This window comes from Centruroides vittatus, unplaced genomic scaffold (assembly GCF_030686945.1).
Source record: "Centruroides vittatus isolate TY-2023 unplaced genomic scaffold, ASM3068694v2 contig_166, whole genome shotgun sequence".
Taxonomy (NCBI): Eukaryota; Metazoa; Arthropoda; class Arachnida; order Scorpiones; family Buthidae; genus Centruroides; species Centruroides vittatus.
Genome location: NW_027121006.1, coordinates 123,032 through 145,676, shown reverse-complemented (window position 1 = coordinate 145,676; position 22,645 = coordinate 123,032). Strand labels below are relative to the sequence as shown.

General features: G+C 33.4%; 1 protein-coding gene across 4 annotated transcripts in view; it reads left to right on the top strand.

The window, feature by feature from the left end:
• Positions 1–22,645, top strand: part of LOC136968915 (rab effector Noc2-like) — a 71,184-nt gene that overhangs the window by 42,788 nt on the left and 5,751 nt on the right. For 3 of the 4 annotated variants that reach the window (XM_067262975.1, XM_067262977.1, XM_067262976.1), the window contains 4 exons: positions 3,566–3,661; positions 7,780–7,929; positions 12,049–12,206; positions 13,235–13,479. In XM_067262975.1, the coding sequence (XP_067119076.1) occupies positions 3,566–3,661; positions 7,780–7,929; positions 12,049–12,206; positions 13,235–13,459 (629 nt within the window). In that variant the 3' untranslated portion in view covers positions 13,460–13,479. Of the gene's footprint in view, positions 1–3,565; positions 3,662–7,779; positions 7,930–12,048; positions 12,207–13,234; positions 13,480–22,645 lie in introns of those variants that run through there. The other variant, XM_067262978.1, reaches the window with a different exon arrangement.

Sequence of the window (22,645 nt, the reverse complement as noted above, 5' to 3'; positions counted from 1 at the left end):
TAAAATGAAGAAGAATAGGATTTGTTAGAGAAAAACACATGATACTTAAAAATTCAATACACTACTACCTATTGTAAAAATTGTAGAAAAGTTTTAAGGCTGCTACACAAGTAATTTGATAATTTATTTGTTCTGTTTTTACGGAGTTAATTTTGGAAAATAAATTGTTGTCGTTGCGGAAACGTAACTAAAGCAATGCTTGTCGACCTGTTGTCCGTGGGCTGTTTGCAGTGGCGTAGCTAGCATGGGTGACACCCGGGGCGGATATCGTGGTGTCACCCCAAGTCACACCGTGGGTGTCACCCTTCTTAACTGTTTTATAAAACAGTATCGGATTATTGAATTGTAATATGCCCGCACTTGAGCAAACTTGAACGCTATAACGAATAAGCGATATAGTCAGATAGGTTTATATTCCATTGACCTTTTTTTTTAGTCATGGGTTGTTGAGTCAGTTGAACTTTCCACGACTTAATGTTAAAGCGTGTTGTCAAGATTTATTTCGTGACTTACTTTTTCACGGTCGGGTGTCACCCCTAAACGGGTGTCACCCGGGCGGACCGCCCCCAATGCTCCCCTCGGTATGCCTCTGGCTGTTTGTAGTCACAAAAGAGGTAATCATGTGTTAGTAATAAGATGATGATGCTTTATCATATGATACGTCTGGAAACGCATCAAAGATGTAATCACGTGACTGAATGATGTTGAAGGTAGGTTACGTGACACACTTTGTATGTGTCTGCCGTCCAACATGCAGCTCCAGGACGACAAGCTTAAGCAATGATGACTGGAACGTTTTGAAGTTGGTAAGTAGTCCTATGAGTTTTCTGTTCATAGTGTGGTTGTACACTATATTTTTGTAAATATTAATTTAAGTTTAGTTCAGTTCTTCCTTCTACCCTTTGTTCTATTGTTCTATTTCCTTCTAGAACTTTCTTATCCAATCTCTGTCCCTTGGGATGGGACGATCAGTTTCGAGAAATGTGAGGAACAAAGAAGTGAACAGGGTCCCGGGGACAAAAAGACAATGGGCAGGTCATTCTTTGGCCAAACCTCGAAGTGTACAGACGTGAAGAGAACACTCCGAGTCGTGTTAGCAACGACAGGAGATATTGGAAATAACTCAAGAAAAGGGATCCTATTTTAAGAGTAGTATCGACGAAAGTGGAAGAAGAAAAAACCTTAAGTGTTGAAGAAGACGACAACGAGCCAATTTTATGAGAATAACTTGTGGCATCCCACCCAACGATATGCATAGTTCAACATACCAAAAACACTGGCTTTCCTATTCCTATTATATATATATATATATATATATATATATTCTTTCTTCTGTCCTCTTATTTCTATCCTTTTCTTTCATTAGTATTAATTTAGTATATAAGATTAGTTTAAAGGTTTCGAGTTTCATATTGTCGTCATCGGGATCTGTACCGTACATGTGCTTTGGATATAATAAAGTATTGTTCTAGCTGTAATCTCATATACTATTGTATTACCATGACATTGGAATCCATAATTAAGAATCTGTATAAATAAGATAAAAGTGCAAAATTGTTTTAATTGTGAAAATATATCAAATTATTTTTATCATCTTATCCTGTCTGCCTTTGTGGTAAATTTTAATTTCACACTAAACTTTTACAATAGTGCTTTTTATATGGGTCAGCACAAAATAATTCTATGCGTTTTGGAAATTTCTATTGAATATGTGTCTGTTAAAACAAAAATTAAGAAGAAAATCTGTAATGGTAAGAAACTACAGTTTTTACCCTTTTTTGTTTTGTTTTCTGAAGAATGAACTATCTTTCCATATATTCCAAAGTGTCCATGTAACTAACATTTGTATGAGATATTCATTTATTTTCTATTTTTTTTTGTAATAATAAAAATTGTTTGTACTTGTTAATCTGCTGTCATGCCTTTCTCTGCAAAAACCACAACAAGTCTGAACTTTACCTCATCTGTAACTGCCCAAGTTAAAACTTGGATTGTAAAATCTTACAATATACAATGATTGATATTGGAATAACAGATTGACGTTTCACTGTATACAGTAACTTTACTTATACGGTGAAATTGTGATTTGTCGTTCCTGTATCAACCATTTTCTTGCATTTATCAGTTGTTTTCTCCAGTCCCAAATAAGGACCCATATATATTGTGGTGTTACAACACCATGTTATTGTTTGTGTTTTTTTATTCCCACATAGTTTGTTTTTCCTGAATATTTGTTCTGTATTTTAACTAAAAGAAAAATATTCTCTCTCGTGAATTGTTCTACCTACAATAGAGGGTGCTAAATTGAGACACTGATTATTGTGTACTAATAATAAAAGCTTCCCATATTTAAAAGTTAAATCCAAAGTTAAAAGTTAAAAACTAAACCAATTTCCCAAATAGCTCCTCTTAATATACTGTAGTACTTATCTAATAGGGTAATAAAATACAGTACTGTACTATAATATTGTAATCATGCTGAAAGACAAATTATCTTTTCCTGGATAATTTTTGCAATTATTTACATATCAATTATTTTATTGTACATATTGGGTGCTTTTTTTTCTTTTGGTAAAACCACTTAAAGCAGCTTTATTAAAAGGCAGTTAAGCTATTTCTGCTTTAAGTTATCTGCTACATCACTAGTGCAGTGAGGTTTCAAGTACTGAAAACAGAAATTAAGATGGCTGTCATCATGAATTATGTGCATATTATGTACTGAAAATGAAGATTGTGATATACAAAAATGTATTTTGTATTTGTTATCCAAAAAATTAGAAACACATTTATTTGCATAATCTTTTGTACCAATATAGATGTCATCAGATTTATTAGTAATGGTGAATGCACACGTTATACTGTTGTCGTTTATCATATAAGTAATGCATTCTTACCCAATATCGAATTTTTCTGATCGGCTGCCTCCGAAATGTTAATACTTTAGTATTCTTACCAAAAGAAAGCAGAACAAATTACAGTATTCTTAAAATGTAGAGTAAACACACATTCATGCACAAGTGCCATATTGTTTAGTATTACAGTGAACTGTCATATAGGCGTATCACTGAAAAATATACGTTTCACACGAAATAAACAATAAAAACATTAATGTCATAAATTTCTTGTCAATTGTTTTTCCATGTCAGTTGTTTTTCTCCAAGTCCTGCCAAAAATGATAGATCGAAGTTTTACTGTATTTTACATTCTGAGTCATTTTTTCTTATTTTGAGTTCATTTCAATAAATATAGCAAATATTATATTTAGACTGACATTTGGTAAAAAATGTTTGTTCACAGTTTGAAGCAGCAACCATTTTCTTGTTTCAGCCGGTCTAAGACATAAAATCTAATATAATTAAGTCAGAATAGACCTGTGCACTTCGGGCTTTTGTAAGTTTTACTGTATTAAAACTTCAATTTTTAAAAAATTTCAGTTTTCATTTCTGGATAATAGTCATTACTTTTCAATATTTATTTTTTATTTATGATTATTTTAAAATTATTAATTCCTTTTGTAATTGATACATAAAATTAATTTATTAAATATCAATATTTGTTTATTTAGGAGCATATAAAGAATCTACAGATAGCTCTGATGATGATGTGAAAATGGCAAGCTGTACTCAACCTAGTATACTTTCTCCTCAAGAAAATGATTCTGGTAAAATCATAGTAAAAATGTTTTTGACTTTTGAAATTTGAACAGAAACACAGTTAAAAATTTTTGGGAACCTGGCTTAAAATGACACATGGGGTAAAATGGTACATTGACTGTATAGTTGAACTTGGTTAATGAGCACTAAGAGACTAGCAAGATTTTTTCATTTTATTTATGATGAGCAATGATATAAAGGGGAGAATGGGCAGCTGCTGTTGGCATCAACATGTAGGAGATGCCCCACAGACAGGAAAATTTGTAACTGTGCCATTAATGGAATCTATTTACTATATGTTTTAATTTTCAATAAGTTGATTCGTGGCTTAAATTCAAGAAACAAAAATTATGTAATCAAATTATACTGTATTTTCATTAATACGGTTATATAAACTACAATATTTTTAATATTAAACAATTTATTTTTTCATATTTAAACATAATACTAATCAATAATTTGCCTGATTTCGGTTAGCAGCAGCGTTTAGATAAATTAAGTCTGGAAGGTAGTCAGCAAAGAGAGGGACAATGTCCAAAAAGAAAGTAATAAATAGGCTTGTAATCCAGACAGGTCATAAAACTAAGTAACCCTTTCAGTTTTATTTCTTCCAAGAATTTGGTATGGCGTTTCTTACTACTTAAACAGTTAGGAATGTTTAAATGTTTGCAGAGCTATCAGAAATTTGTTTGGTATATCCTTGAAGTACACTCGTTATAACTGTGAGCAAATGTGTGGAAATACACATAAATTAAAATTATTATGGGATTTTGTTTGTTATAATCCTGTAATCATTATATCTATGCTAGTTATAAACTGGTTCAAGTGTATTTGAAAAATGGTACAAAATACATTTGAACTTACCATTATATGATGCTTGGAAGGTAGCAACCACAATCATTACTGAGTTTTGAAATTATGAAGAGTATTTTTTTGAAAGAAAAAGAAAATCAAGAAAATTCTTCTCTGCAATATAATATTTTGTGTATGCTAGGCAAGTTTTTGTCTCTGTAGACATCATAATACGTTATGTTATTATTAGTTATCTGATTGTACTCTTAATGAAAGTAATATCAGCTGCTTGACCGAATGTTCAAGTTGCTAGTATTTTATGTAATGATAATGAGCACTTGTGACCGACTTTTAGATGATTTAATAATTTAGATTATTTTGAGGTAAAATACAAGAGGAAGTCAGAGACAATCGTGGGATGAAGTACAGTAAATCTGGAGAAACATGTCTTAAACAACAATAAAATCCTTTTAATATGCAACTAAAACATTTTTATTAAATCTTCTAATGTTTTTGATCAGTTGATTAACCTACTTCGGGAAAAATTCAAAAAATTCCGATTTATAAAGAATGAAACCTATTTTGTAACGTTATTAAAAATTTTTTTACATCTAATTCTCATGTCTGGTATCAATATGTGAATGGATAATTACAAGGGTGTACCCAGCAAGGGGTAGGAAGGAGCAGCTGCCCCCTAGAAAAAAAATTAATGTAGTAATTGACACACAGCATAGACATATCAATTTAGTATCAGATTGAATAATGAATATTGTGACTAGCCTAGAGCCATCTGTTGTGAAATCTTTGAACTATTTTGCTGTTCACTGCTATTCTTGCACTCAAAGAAACTATGAGTTGCCCCCCTCTAGTTCAGATCCTGATTATGCCACTGGATAATTACAATACAAGGAATAACATAACATCCAAAAATACAAATAAAATAAAAATAACACAAATAATAACATAACTGGCAAAAAATGTTCCTGTTACTTTTATCGTCTGTGAATTTTGGGATATGGTTCTGAGGACATTAGAGAACTCTATTATACCTCAGATATGCAGTTCACTTGTCATCAACACAGCATTCGTATGCTATGTTGATAATAAGGAAAGGAAAACCTGACATCCAACAATTATCAGAGACGTCAATTTCAACAAGTTCAGCCTAGAGGTTGAGCTAGAGCAAGAGAATGATAAAACTGTACACTTTCTAGATATATCAATCAAATTAGAGAAAGGAGGGGAAATCTCTACAAAAGTTTACAGAAAGTCTCTCACCCTGGGTCTCTCACAACCCAGCAAGCTATAAACTGGCGGCATTCGGGCCACTTATAAAGAGAGCATACCCGCATTGCAACAATGTACAGGACAGACTTCTTGGAATTTATAGAATACCCATACAAGATGAAAGGCTTCAAAAAGAACTACACTACATTGGAGCCACAGGGAGGTTGTTAAAAGAAAGGATAAAAGAGCATATAGGTAACATACAGAATGAGCAACTGGTCATTGCACTAGTGACTTATGTTATAACAGACTCAACAGAAGTTATAGTGGAACGGGAATGGGCAAAAATAATTCAAAAGACACATGACAAGCTACACGTGAAGTATGCAGAAGCATGGCACATACACAGGACCAACCAAGCAGGACAAACAATAAACTTTAGAGAATCAAATAAAGTTTTGGCGGCATGGAGGGTGTGCTTAATACGAATATATTAGTAAGAAAAAATTCACATATGGTAAAAGTAATAGGCATATTTTTTGCTGGTTATGTTATTACTTGTGTTGTTTTTATTTTTATTTTATTTGTATTTTTGGATGTCATGTTATCCCTTGTATTGTAATTATCTATTCACGTATTGATACCGGACATGTATTTACATTAAATGTAAAAGAAAATTTTTAATAATGTTTGATTTTTCTTTCTTTATTAGTCGGAATTTTTCAATTTTTTTCCCAAAGAAGGTCAATCGACCGACCAAAAGCATTAGAAGATTTAATGAAAAGATTGCATATTAAAAGGTTTTTATTGTTGTTTGTTGATTTTTAAGTGCAGGTAGAGAAGATATGTTTTAAATGTAAGAAATGTCCTTTGTGTGCAGATAATAAATATGTAGGCCTCACTGAGAGAAAAACAACTTTATATGCAATTTATGCAAAAACTGATTCAGGTTTTACTCTAGCAAATAGGGCAAATGAAAGAGTATCTTTATTTTTTTGAATCATCTGTTAATTAAAAACAATCTGAATTTTTCAGTTATTGTTATTGGTTTTATTTGTATTATTTGGTATAATATTACTTATCAATAAATCATTAAGCATTTTATATAAGAAAATATTTTGTTCTTACATTTTCTTTACGATGTGTCATTTTAAGCCAATTTTCTCTACACAGGTACTCCTCACTTTACGACCTATCTGCTTAACGACCACTCGCACTTACGATCGATCAAGTTTCGACCTGCAGTTCGGGAAATCCCCTTCTCGGCTCGAGTGTCGGTCAGGGGCAAATGGTGACGTGTGCACTAAGCATACTATAATAGTCTTATAGTATTATAATAGGCTAATAGTGTACTATAATAGTCTTTTTATGAATAAATTTGAAGTTTGTCGCATAATTTGTATAATTTTCAACGATCGTATATTCCCGGCGCAAGCTCCTCGCTTATCGACCAATTCGCTTAACGACGTAGTCGTCGGAACGGAACTCGGTCGTAAAGTGAGGAGTACCTGTATTGTGTAAAAACATATATAACCAAACATAAAATTATTAGTTAAATTTCATGCTATATATGATGTTTTATTTATCTACAAAAAATGATAGGTTTTACCATAGTTTCAAATTTTGTAAAATAATTATCTAAAACTGATTTACAAAACAATTCACCTAAATGGAAAGTAAATCTTGGAACAGAACAACCTATTATGAAAAACTATTTAATCTCTGTGAGTTTAGCTCATTAATGCCAATATCCATAGTGGTAACTGGCATTTTCTTTCTTAGTGTTAATTACCTGATTCTTTTTAACATTTATCATAATTTTTTTGTTATTTGTTTTTATGTTTTTATTTATTATTAAGGCATTTAATTGTGTTATTTGTACTTTAAAATATGTGTATTAGCTGTGTTAAGTTTACCAAAATGGGTATCATTTGGGTCTGGGAATGGATTAATTCACTTCCCATTCTTTCTAATGGGAAAAATTAATTTAAACTTTGAAGAATTCAGATGTTTTAATGGCCTTCTGGAACAAATTAAATTTGAAGTACAAGGCAACACTGTATTTATTTATTTTTATGAGATTTAAATGTTACTTTAATTATTTCAGATGAAGAAAGTGATTCTGAAACAGGAACCGTTAGAACGGTTATTACGTCAAGAAAATCTTGTAATTTGATGATAGCTACCGATAGTGCAAGTACATCAGAAGAAAGCTGTCAAAGTTACATTGTGGATCAGTGGGATAATTTGTCAGAAAGTAAGAAATCTTAACTTCTTTGTTTAGCATATAATACTGATAAAATTTTACTTTCATTAGAACATTATGATGAAGCATTTAGTTTACTATTAATTTTACAGATATTTAATAAACATTATTGGATATGAGAACAAAATCATTATTGTTCACATTAGTGGTGAAATAGGATAAAGAAAGAGTTATAATTATGAATAGAGAATGAACACAAACAACAGACTTAAACCAGCACACAAGAAATTGACATATTCTTACTAATGTTTTCACCTGTTTATAACAGACATCTTCAGGTATATAACACAGAACAAAATGGCTACATTAAAATCAAACAAGATTTTATGAACAATTTACAAGTTTGATTTAAAATTATTTCTGGATCAAATTACATGTAATGTTTAAAATTATTTTTGAATAACTTACAAAAATTTAAATTATTCACCGAAAAAAATACATATTTAATTTAAGACAGAAAGAGTTAAATAATTTCTCAAACAATTTTTTACATAAATAACTAATTTAATTTAATTTTAGTAGTACCATCTCTTGCACAAACTACTAATAAGAATAATTTAATTTAGAATAAACTGGAAGAAAAGAATCGGCCTGAAGCGGGACTTAGTTTGCGCAAGAGATGACACTACTAAAATTAACCCGTTCACTTACGGCTGTTGGGTGTGTTGTTACTTATATTGTTGGGTTTCATTGGTGTTTATTTGTTTAATTTAATTTAATTTTCATATATATATATATATATATATATATATATTATATATGGGGCCGGGATTTCGCTCCCCCCTATTCGGCAAAGCGGTTGTCGAGCTAAAGTCGTTAAATCAATAACTTATTTTGTAAACAAGACCGAAGTGACAGAGGAATGGGTGTGCGAGACGATTTAATTGTCACATTTCCGACCTAATTGACAGATCCTCGATTGTACATTGTGGGAATGACTGAGGGATCGTCCGCCGGGGTAATTTTGGGTCATCGTTTTACACCAAGTTCAAAGCGGGATTCGTCCGGCTCTCCTACGGAGGAGGCAGTGGTCGGGGCTGAATGGTCCCAGCTGCACCTTCTCCGAGTCAGAAAAACACATTTAGAGTGTACTTTACAGGACTGTCGTCCGGGGAAGGGCTTGACCCGACTCGAACAGGGAGCAGCCCGGGTGGGGGAGTTCGGGGATCTTCGGCAACCCCACGGCCCAAATCGCATCCCTGGCAACAGACAGAGACCAATAAGGTAGGAGTTAGACCCTCGATCGGACCAACCAGAACCCCGAAATTTTGGGGAAAGATTTGATATAAAAATCCAGAGACCCCAGGAGAGGGGTGGTTGGCAGTGGAGTTGGAGTTCGAAAATGTTGATCCTTGCACCCGGACAGTGGATACTCCGAAGTTAGACAGAGAGAAAACCTTAACAGACTCTGAGGACGGACCGAGGAGAGGAGAGATCTGACAGCCTCCGGACGCAGGAACAAGAAAGGGACTTAACTTCCCAAAGACATTCTCGGCATTCCATACCTCCCACGCTCGATTCGACGGAAATCACCGCTGGAAAGACAGACGGACGTCTGTGTGCACTGGATTTGTCGGGGATACCATACGGCGACCGGATGATTTTTCAGCCCAATCTGAATCTGTAAGCATGATGCCTCCGTATAAACAAACGCGTTCATTTTGGACTTACGGTCTCTGTGTAAGTCTCTCTGCGTCCGTTAAACCACTACCCCCATACGGTAAAGGCCCTTTCGCGACATCCTGACTGGCAGAGAGAGGAGCGAGTCGGGTCAACTTAGCCCTTTCAACAAGGGCCAAATCCTTACATATAAGTTCATATCTGTATGGCCTAGTGTGATGTATATGAGAAAAACTTTATGAGAGTTCAAAGAAAGCATGCCACACTATTGATAATGTGTCCATGTCTGAAATTAATTTCTACTCCATTCCTAAGTGCCCTGTAGATCTTAACTGACTCCAAGTATTTAAGGTGTGCCCCATTGGAAACACTGTGTAGCAATCTTGTGTCCTGTAGATCATCACATATGTCCTCACATCTGGCATAAGTGGCTAAGATGTGAGGACAAGTTTCTTTCTTATCATATATTCATGTTCCTTCTATCTCATAGTGAGACCCTTCGCAATGACACCAATATATAATATTGTGTGGTTAATTCTGCCATCACAAACTGGTACTGTCTAAATACCAGGAAAATAAGAGTCAGATATAGGTTTCTTATCATTTCTGATGAGTGCAAAAATTGTTGGAGAATGTTTATCTGCTAAATGAACATTAGTTATTCTGAAAATTTCTCTATACATTTTAGATAGCATCAAACTTAAGAAAGAAATATTCAGATGGAAAATGGCATTCAAAGTAAAGGACGAATGTGCTAGAACCGACCGCAACCTGGTTTGGAAAAATATAAGAGAAAGTAAAAAGTGGATGAGGGTAAATAATATAGTACTTACAAGAACCGACAAATTGAAGGACGTGGTAGTGATAAAAAGATCTACATATAACGAGCTTTTATTAAAGTACGTAAAAGAAACACAATGCAAGACTGCTCACCCATGTGCTCTGGAGTGGTTACAGATAAGAGTCAAATGCTTTTCTAACACAATCCTTGCAAAAGAACTCGGAATGAAGAAAATAGCAATCACCTCCCCACCAGTTCCTAGACTGTTCAGGTTTGCCAAGACACATAAACTGGAAAAAAGCATAAGACCAGAGGTTGATAAATGCAGCTCACCTACTATATTACTAGAATGATTACTCAAAGGCTTCACATGTCTCCACATAAATACAGCATAAAACAGCTGCTAGAATTGTTCCAAAAAAATGGAAAATATGAAATTAAAAATGTTAGGATCTTAGCATGTAAAGATCTCTAATCATAAAATCGATGTTTAATATCTAACAAAGAATTGGTTATCTGGACACCGGTCACGTCCTGCTTGTCAAACTGACCTAAACAAAAGACATCCCCTCATTTTGCACCCAGATGTAAGTGTAACCTGATTGGTTCCATATTGGATCCCGGTTGTTAGGTTTTCACACGTGCAAAAACTATTGACCAACAAAAAGAAGGAGGTTACATGATGGTACTAGATTTCAAGGCTTTATACCCCTCAATCAAACTAGAGCCATGTTTTTGCCATCTGAGAGACTTCTTAATAAGCAAGATCAGAAATGCAGAAAAGATGAAAAAGCAACACTAGATCTGACACATGTAGCTACATATTCATCGATCTTTAATTTTAAAGGAGTAATGAGTAATTTTAAAAAGGAGTAATTTTAAAGGAGAAGTTTTTTGTGTAGTAGATGAATGAGAAAATGCCCTCTTAATTAAAGTGTTGTATGCTGAATCTTATAGGGGAATGGGTCACTGGTCCCTGGAATATATAGTATTCCCATTAGGGACAACAGGTTTGATAGGGACCTCATTTATATCGGATCCACAAAACGCTTCTTGGAAGTCAGAGTCCAGGAACATATAGCAGACATACATCATCAGAGAAGTACTTCTGCCCTCGCCGCGTATGCCGCTGACCCGGACATTTTGGTGGCCTTCCACTAGGCAAAACTCATACACACTACGTTACACAACGAACACCTTAAGTGGCTTGAGGTCATTCAAATCTATAAATCGTCCCTCAATGAGAATCGCGTCAGTTTTAAGGACGAGTTTGTTCTGTCGACAGCATGGCAGACATTGATGGACTCCCGACTTTTAAGTTCATGTTAGGTCAACTAGGTGAACACACACCCGTCTCATCTAACACCTTATTATTGTTTCTCAAATTTCTTTTAACAGTTCGCTCTGTCCCATCAGTAATTCAGTCTCACACCTGAAGAACTCCCAGCAGTTCGAAAACATTTATGGTGATCTGCATCCTTTGTTTTTATCACACTGGTTATAGGTTCTAAGAGTGCAGTATTTTACACATTCTGGTGTTTTGCAGTGTAGTGAAGTTGGATAAAGTTGACATTTGTTAGTTAATACTAGTTTTATCCAATCCCTTTGACAATGACATATATATTAATTTCAACACATAGCACTTACATATGAACTTTATTTTGAAATCTTTTTACATTATAATTAATTCTTGAGGACTTTCTTTTCAGATTCCAGATTATTTGTTAACATTGATCCTCATGAAGATAATCATGACATAAAAATAGCTTCAATATGTGAATCCATGGATGTGGAAAATAGTTCTGGTTCAAGTCCTTATCTTCTAAATGAGAGTGGTTATTCATCAGTTAAAGCATGTACTCATCAGGTGAGAGATTGCATGAAATCCATTTATCACTGCTTAAATTGATATTGACAAACCTATGTAAATTGGAATTGCACTATACCATATATTTTTCTATTTTGAGCAGATTTTAGTGCTTTTTATCTTTTTTCATTTTTAAATTATACCAAATAAATGTCAGTTACATTTATGTTTATAATAAAATCAGTTTTATTACATTTGCAAAAAAATTTTATTAGCAGGTTCAATCCACGTTAATACAAAGTGATTACAACTAACATAAGTATCTGAGTGCAGTAGTTGAGAACAATTTGATTCAAAAAATTTTTTTCTCGTTCCTGAGAACTTGTGCTAGATATTCAAACTTGGCTCCCACAGACCTTATGTATGATAAATAAATTATAACAGATGTAACACATTAATAAAAAATAAATAAATAGAATAAAAAAACAAAATTAAAATAAAGTTAAGCATGATATTATATATAAAAATAAGTAACGTGGAATACTATAAAATATAGTCAGTCTTGCAGCCATGACTGCTCAGAATGGAAAAATGGTAAGAGTTTTAATAAAGGGTTAGGGCAGGGGTCGGAAAGTGCGGTTCATGAGCCGCATGCAGCTCTTTGCATAAACATTTGCGGCTCTTTGGACATAAACTCCAATCTCACTTCATCTCAAACAGCCTTATAACTTAGGAGTTTGAGATAGAGCTGCCGAACAAACTTCAATTCGTACGGCATACTCTCTACCATTCTTTAGCCCGTCCGCACATGACCACTCGCGTTGATCAATATGAATCACATGCGAGTGGTAGCATTTAAAGCATATCTATATATATAACCTATTGAACGCGTGTCCGTCTGTCCATGTAATGTTATGCTGAATACGGCTACTAGAGGCGCCCGTCGTGTGTTGTATTTCGCATATTTAAATTAACAATATAAATTATTATTTACATTAACAGTATAAATTGTTATTATTCATTTGGCCAATAGCCAATAACAATATAAATAATTCAGTATATTTGTAATAGGAATTTATTATTGTCAGGAAATGCCTGTAACGCACACTAGGGGGCATCCTTCAACACGATCGGCGATCGGCCAAGCAGTTAAGCCTCGATGCGGCTCTCTGGTACTTTTGGTATCTTGTTTCCATGACAATTTGGCTCTCCTCACTTCACAAACTGCCGACCCCTGGGTTAGGGAATCAACTAAGTATTTTTCTGTGAGAAGAGAAATCTGTAGAATCACTGGACCAAGTATACACAAATAATAAATATTGCATATTATGTGTGTTGATTGTGTTGTGTTATTTGAAGAGGCAGCGTATATAGAACTGTTCCAGTACTTTAAGTTGTTTCATTTGTGCATTCCTTAAGCATTAGGGAATAATCCCAGAGCCCCATCCTTTGCTCATTGTTCCAAAGAAATATTGTCTGAAGTCTTCACCGCCATTTAATGTTAATTTAGTCTCTTGTCGAGATTTGAAGTGGTAGAACCTATCTAGTAATAGCTTGAATCTCTGATTACTTTTACAATATATATTCTGATTTTATGTCTGATTCCATTAGTTTCTTTTCAAGATTTACACAACAGAAGAAAAATGTTTTACCACCAGTTGGTAAGGAGAGTCCTCTGTGTATTGTCTGAACAAGTTATATGTGAGGTATCCCATAATTATATATATATATAAATCTGTTATGCACTTAAGTAGCAAAGACATAAGGAGGTTAGTTTGTCATTCATGGAACTCATGACAAGCAGTAATATGTCAGATTTCCTGTAACTCCATTTCTGTTATTTGATTCACTAAATTAGTGTAGTTGAGATGACAGATAACGATAAATCTATTTCTCTATTTACCACTGATCACTGAGACTCAAGTAAATGAGAATATTTACATTTGGAAAGTTGTTTTGTTTTCTGTTTGTTCTATTCTTTTTATAAAATGCATTTTGGTCTGATTACTTGTTTGTCTCTCCTCAGTTTACTGTAAACCAAAAATTAACATTTCAATTCTAAAATACATTTTTACATGATCCATTTTAGAAAATTTAATATACTTACAATTCAAAAATGCCCAAACATTCACAAATTCAGCATCATTCTTTTTACTCTGCATAAATCACTTTTACAATGTAAACATCATTAGTTCACTTTTCTATGCCTGGTACATATTAATGAATAAAATTGTCTAAATTTACTTTCTGTACATGACTTTTTTTAAAGAATTACAGTAAAACTTTTCTAACTGAAATGTTTGTAACTTGAAGAAATGAATCACCTGTTAATTCTCAATGGACTAGCATAGGGATTTAATGTTTCCAACTTGAATTTCTGAACTCAAATTTTCTCCAAGTTGAAGTTTTTCATGGTCCTCCGATACTGATTTATGTTACTTTCAACTTCCCTGGCTCTAATTTTAATATTTATTTTATCAAAAGTGATCCTAATTATCTGATTTCTGTGAGATTTTCAGACAATTAGTTGGATATACTCTCCAACACTAATTTTTACACCATGTTCCAGTCCAAAGTGAGAGATCCTCTCACTTTTATCTTGACAAGATGTACCTTCAAAACTGTTCTATCTCATTATTTTACGTTGAACATTTTGCTGAATGGTGTTACATGGGCTGTTTAAAACAAAATCAGAAAAAACTATCAAAGATTGTTTATATAATGCAAGAGAGGTAAAAGAAGAAATATATTCAAAATTGGCATTTTTTTTACCTTATTGTTCTCAAACTTGGATCATCTGTAACTCAGAAGTTTTTTTCTGTTTCTTGGAGCTTTGAGTTAAAGAAGTTTTACTGTATTTATAATTAAATTTAGAATTTCTTAAGTTCATAAATTCTGCATTATTCTTTTCAAATTACATGAATTACTTTTACTATGTGCACACCACTAGTTCACTTTTCCTGTTACTATAATTACTACAGTTTTATTGGTTAATGACATCATTCCATCAGTTATCTAGTCTCTAAACTTCATTGTGCTGCAATCCTTAATCTTGAGAACAGTGTTAGATAGACAAAATCTGAGAACAGATACAGAAAGCTTAGGGGCCAAAGGTCCTGATTAACTATATACAAATTGGAAGTCATGTTATTTCAATTTGAAAATTTCCCCCGAAAGGAGTTAGATAGATGACTGACACAACTGTATTGTTAACAGAAAAGTATGATGTACAAGAGCAAGACTACTAATTTGAGGTGAGAGCATATATTGCGTTGTGTCTACTATTGTATGATAGGACTACCTCATACTTTTGTTGAGGGAAGTAGTGGCTTATGTAAATCTGAAAGAAGCTCGGGAAATTATTTTTAAAAAATTTACAAACGATTGATGGTAGAAGATGCTGTGAAAGAACAAACCTATGCTTACAAAATTATGACAAGCTATTATGAAGACAAATATATGTGAATTCTATAGACACTTCACATCACTTACAAAAAAATTGAATAATTAAATAATTTCTGAATTAAAATCATTGTTTCTTTACAATGTTATTCATAAATGCTTAAATAATCATTATTTTAATAAAATATGTCATAATTTTAACCCCAAACACAAAAAAACAAAGAAGTTTAAACAGATACTCGCCATGCTAGACATAGTGAACACCATGGTTATCAACCTTCTAGAATTGCCAGATGGCGGTGCTCGAATGTCTGACATTCACGTTTTGGGCTGAAAACGATGGCTGCAACCTCTCTAATATTATGAAGCATAAAAAGAGTGGAGTGTCAAGAACTGTGCTCACTGTAGAAACCAGGCAAGAGAAAATAGCCAAGGTAGAGAATGGGCAGATGATGTCTGATGTTGCTAGGCAGTATGGCTTGAACAGGTCTACAGTAAACACATTCTTAGCTATGAAAGATATATCAAGACGTCTCAAGCAATTACAGATCTTTTGAAGAAGTGTGAGGATGTCAGAACAATGGGCATCCAAACCAGAATGAGATTAATAGGCTTGGGGATCTTACAATTACAATGCTATTAATTACTTCTGAAAAATCCCGAAGAAGAGAGAAAAGCAATCGACATTGGACAGATTCTTTAACTCCCATAAATAGAAAAAACATGACTAATAAAAATGCAAGACTGTTTGTATATGCATTTTTACTATTACATATAAATAAATGTAGTAAGAAAGTAGATATTTTTTTATTTTTTGGGGTCTCCAGAACAAATTAATCAAATTCCCATATAAACTTACAATAAATTGATGATCGGTTAATGAACAATTCGGATAGCGAACAAAGTCTTGGAATGGATTATGTTCGTTAACCGATCACCGACTGTATTAGAAATAGTAAATAATTTAAATAAAAATATTACGTTTGAATTAAAACAAAAAGTGAAAATTGTATTAATTATTTAGACATTATACAATATATCATATAAATTCAACATTTAGTTTTAAAAATATGAAAAATCTTGTAACACCCAAAAAAGCTGTCTCATTTAAATCGTATTTCCCAATATCAGTACAATATAATTTAATAACAGAGTTAAGAAAAATAATGTGTCAGACTACATTAAAGAGGGATAGATTAACTGCAAATTTCTATTCAATGGATATCCTTATAGTTTAATTAAAAAACAGGATAAATAAATATAAAAATACTAAATTTAATTTGAAAACTGTGTAACATTGTTCTAAAAAAAAACACTGCACATTTTTTTGTTTTCATATGTAAAAAACTTATACAAATGAAAAAAATTATTTTAAAAATATGAAATGTGTACTGCTCCAAATTTTAAAAATTATTATTAATTAACTAATTACCATAAGTAAAATAATCAGAAAAAATAGAAATTTTCAGTGTTGTATACTGTATTAACTGTACATGTAATAAAAATAAAAGGAAATTTTATACAGAAAAAACTAAGAAAATGAAAACAAATAATAAATGAATCTGCAAGTAAATTCTAATATAAAAATTCTCCATAGTTTTCACATATAGAAAATGGATGTAAAATAGATAATATTAATACAGTAAAATAGATAATATTAATATAATATTAATATTAATATTATTACAAATAGATAATTAACAAATATAATCCGTTCCAATACTTTGTTCGCTATCCGAATTGTTCGTTAACCGATTATCGATTTACCATAGGTTTTTACGGAAGTTTGATTAATTTGTTCTGGAGACTCCAAAAACTAAAAAAATATATACTTTCTTACTACTTAATATGAAAATTATCACCTTTAATTGTCCAGCACAAATGTTTTAACAAAAATAAAAACGTTTTCGATCGTTTTCAACGGTCATCTTCAGTTACAACTCAAATTAAAAAAAGAACGATAAAATAGAATTAAATACGAAAATAATAAAATGCGCATGCGCAACTATAAATATATCGCGCATGATGCCTAATATACAGAATAAATGAATAAAATTATGTAAACAAAAATACGTGGCCGCATCTCTTGTATGTTGTTATTGTTTATCTTTATAAAACGATTTCCATGCGGTTGATAAAGAATCCGCGTCTCTATGATTGATACATCCCGTTTTTTCTTGGGCTTTATATATTTCTAGCTTTTCTAGATGTTTGATTGTATGTCTATTGTTCGTCGGCTTGATGACGGAAGCTTGGTCCCACAATACCTCAATATCTTGTTGCTTGGCGTATGAAGCTAGAACCGTACTGTCCAGATTCTTATTAATCGAGTACTGGTGTTCTTTGATTCTTTGCTCTAAGTGCCGTAAAGTAGCTCCCACATAAACAATATCCGAATTAAATCGTTGGTCCTTTATTGGTATGGAGTAAACCCCCGTTAAAGAGTTCCGATCTTCTCTCTTCTTGTCATTCCTTAACAATTTGTAAACTGTCGGATTACGTCGGTAAACGATACGTATATTATTGGCCTTAGCAATTTCGTTTATCATTTTGTTCAAGAAGGGATAATAATTGATTACCATCTTCTGTTTACCGTTATCCGCGGGAGAGTGATTACTTCGATTCTGGAACGTTGTGATAAGTTTTTCTACTATATTTCTCTGGTAACCTTGTTGTGTTGCTATTTCGAGTATGTAATCCAATTCTTTATAGGTATCACATATGTTTGTGCAATGAGTATAGGCACGCTTGATCCAAGATCGGAACGCCGCATACTTAATATGCCTGGGATCCACCGATTGATTCGGGATGATGATAGTATTTAGACCCGGTTTCCGGTAAATGTTCGTCTTGATTTCCCCTTCCCCGCAGGTGATATTAATATCGAGGAAATGAACATTATTATAGCTCTCCTGGTCCAGTTGTAAAGTTAAACCATAAGGGTTATCATTGATATCATTTAGGAATCGTTGAGTGTTGTGCTTATTATTCCATAGAATGAATATATCGTCTATGTATCTAGTGTATAGAATAATATCATTTTGGAATCCGGGAAGAATAGTATTTTCGAGTTGTCGTAACACCAAATCGCATAGTATAGCCGACATCGGACTGCCCATTGGCACCCCTCTACCTTGCAGGAAAACTCTCCCTTCAAATTGAAAGAAGGATGTATAACATATTAAATCAGACAGCTCCAGGATGTGTTGATGGTATTTGTATGAATTCTCGATGTTTTTAAAAAGGAAATCCCTTAACGCACAGAAACATGGGGGTAATTTTATGGAGGGATATAACGATTCGTAATCCATAACAGTCATGTACTCATCATCCTTTAGAGCAATGTTTTTGAGCTTCTCTATCAATTGTAGCGAGTTGGTGATAGTAAAAGGGTGATTTTGTTCTTTAGAACGAATAAATCTTACTAATTGCTTTTCGATGCGAAACGTCGGAGAATTACATTTTTCTATAACTGGTCGTATTTGGCAACCCGGTTTATGAGTTTTCCCAAATGCAAATATTCTTGGTGCCTTTGGAGCAAGGACTGTGGCTTTCTGCATATTCAACAGGCGTGCTAATGGGGTTTCTGTGAATCTTTTGACTCTCCGTTGTGATGACTCCAAGTAGTTGCAGGGTGCTAGCTGGCAATCAGTGTTCTCGATGTATTCTAGTATTTTCTTGTTATACGTATCCCGTTTGGTAAGTACTATTCCTTTCGATTTATCTGCTTTCATGAGTACCACATTATTACTTTGCAACCATTGGCGCGCTTTGCTTATGGTTGCCAAGAATTGCCTAGTATTAAAATTAACCCTTCTTTCATGAGCTACACGGAAACGTGTTTTCCAGCGGATATAGTCCTGTTCGGTGCTATTCATGCCTTTGATGATGAATTCAATATCAGGAATAAGATTCTCCGGACTCGGTGAGGGGCCAGGAGCAAAGAGCGGGCCAAATTTTAAAGCCGATAAAATACATGTAGGAGGCACGATGTTGTCCCACGCAGTGATGTGCGAGGTATCTTTTCGTGCCGGTTTAATGTTTTGACACTTGAATAACCATTTAAGCTTCTTTATGTATACTCTTTTTAAATTACTTTCATAACTATGAGCCAAGCCGATTGTTCTTTCATTGATGTCTTTTAACATCTCCGGATCTCGTGCATATAGATCATTTTCTACATCTATAAGTTTATGTAACAAACCATAAGCTTTTCTTCTTGTAGATCTAATGGCTTTGTTGAGGCATAGGATTTTGAGCTTTGGTAATAACGATTCGCAGCCCATAGGAAGGCGTATCCGATAAATAGACATTGGAAACACTTTAGTCATGGTTATTCAAGTGTGAAAACATTAAACCGGCACGAAAAGATACCTCGCACATCACTGCGTGGGACAACATCGTGCCTCCTACATGTATTTTATCGGCTTTAAAATTTGGCCCGCTCTTTGCTCCTGGCCCCTCACCGAGTCCGGAGAATCTTATTCCTGATATTGAATTCATCATCAAAGGCATGAATAGCACCGAACAGGACTATATCCGCTGGAAAACACGTTTCCGTGTAGCTCATGAAAGAAGGGTTAATTTTAATACTAGGCAATTCTTGGCAACCATAAGCAAAGCGCGCCAATGGTTGCAAAGTAATAATGTGGTACTCATGAAAGCAGATAAATCGAAAGGAATAGTACTTACCAAACGGGATACGTATAACAAGAAAATACTAGAATACATCGAGAACACTGATTGCCAGCTAGCACCCTGCAACTACTTGGAGTCATCACAACGGAGAGTCAAAAGATTCACAGAAACCCCATTAGCACGCCTGTTGAATATGCAGAAAGCCACAGTCCTTGCTCCAAAGGCACCAAGAATATTTGCATTTGGGAAAACTCATAAACCGGGTTGCCAAATACGACCAGTTATAGAAAAATGTAATTCTCCGACGTTTCGCATCGAAAAGCAATTAGTAAGATTTATTCGTTCTAAAGAACAAAATCACCCTTTTACTATCACCAACTCGCTACAATTGATAGAGAAGCTCAAAAACATTGCTCTAAAGGATGATGAGTACATGACTGTTATGGATTACGAATCGTTATATCCCTCCATAAAATTACCCCCATGTTTCTGTGCGTTAAGGGATTTCCTTTTTAAAAACATCGAGAATTCATACAAATACCATCAACACATCCTGGAGCTGTCTGATTTAATATGTTATACATCCTTCTTTCAATTTGAAGGGAGAGTTTTCCTGCAAGGTAGAGGGGTGCCAATGGGCAGTCCGATGTCGGCTATACTATGCGATTTGGTGTTACGACAACTCGAAAATACTATTCTTCCCGGATTCCAAAATGATATTATTCTATACACTAGATACATAGACGATATATTCATTCTATGGAATAATAAGCACAACACTCAACGATTCCTAAATGATATCAATGATAACCCTTATGGTTTAACTTTACAACTGGACCAGGAGAGCTATAATAATGTTCATTTCCTCGATATTAATATCACCTGCGGGGAAGGGGAAATCAAGACGAACATTTACCGGAAACCGGGTCTAAATACTATCATCATCCCGAATCAATCGGTGGATCCCAGGCATATTAAGTATGCGGCGTTCCGATCTTGGATCAAGCGTGCCTATACTCATTGCACAAACATATGTGATACCTATAAAGAATTGGATTACATACTCGAAATAGCAACACAACAAGGTTACCAGAGAAATATAGTAGAAAAACTTATCACAACGTTCCAGAATCGAAGTAATCACTCTCCCGCGGATAACGGTAAACAGAAGATGGTAATCAATTATTATCCCTTCTTGAACAAAATGATAAACGAAATTGCTAAGGCCAATAATATACGTATCGTTTACCGACGTAATCCGACAGTTTACAAATTGTTAAGGAATGACAAGAAGAGAGAAGATCGGAACTCTTTAACGGGGGTTTACTCCATACCAATAAAGGACCAACGATTTAATTCGGATATTGTTTATGTGGGAGCTACTTTACGGCACTTAGAGCAAAGAATCAAAGAACACCAGTACTCGATTAATAAGAATCTGGACAGTACGGTTCTAGCTTCATACGCCAAGCAACAAGATATTGAGGTATTGTGGGACCAAGCTTCCGTCATCAAGCCGACGAACAATAGACATACAATCAAACATCTAGAAAAGCTAGAAATATATAAAGCCCAAGAAAAAACGGGATGTATCAATCATAGAGACGCGGATTCTTTATCAACCGCATGGAAATCGTTTTATAAAGATAAACAATAACAACATACAAGAGATGCGGCCACGTATTTTTGTTTACATAATTTTATTCATTTATTCTGTATATTAGGCATCATGCGCGATATATTTATAGTTGCGCATGCGCATTTATATTATTTTCGTATTTAATTCTATTTTATCGTTCTTTTTTTAATTTGAGTTGTAACTGAAGATGACCGTTGAAAACGATCGAAAACGTTTTTATTTTTGTTAAAACATTTGTGCTGGACAATTAAAGGTGATAATTTTCATATTAAGTAGTAAGAAAGTATATATTTTTTTAGTTTTTGGAGTCTCCAGAACAAATTAATCAAACTTCCGTAAAAACCTATGGTAAATCGATAATCGGTTAACGAACAATTCGGATAGCGAACAAAGTATTGGAACGGATTATATTTGTTAATTATCTATTTGTAATAATATTAATATTAATATTATATTAATATTATCTATTTTACTGTATTAATATTATCTATTTTACATCCATTTTCTATATGTGAAAACTATGGAGAATTTTTATATTAGAATTTACTTGCAGATTCATTTATTATTTGTTTTCATTTTCTTAGTTTTTTCTGTATAAAATTTCCTTTTATTTTTATTACATGTACAGTTAATACAGTATACAACACTGAAAATTTCTATTTTTTCTGATTATTTTACTTATGGTAATTAGTTAATTAATAATAATTTTTAAAATTTGGAGCAGTACACATTTCATATTTTTAAAATAATTTTTTTCATTTGTATAAGTTTTTTACATATGAAAACAAAAAAATGTGCAGTGTTTTTTTTTAGAACAATG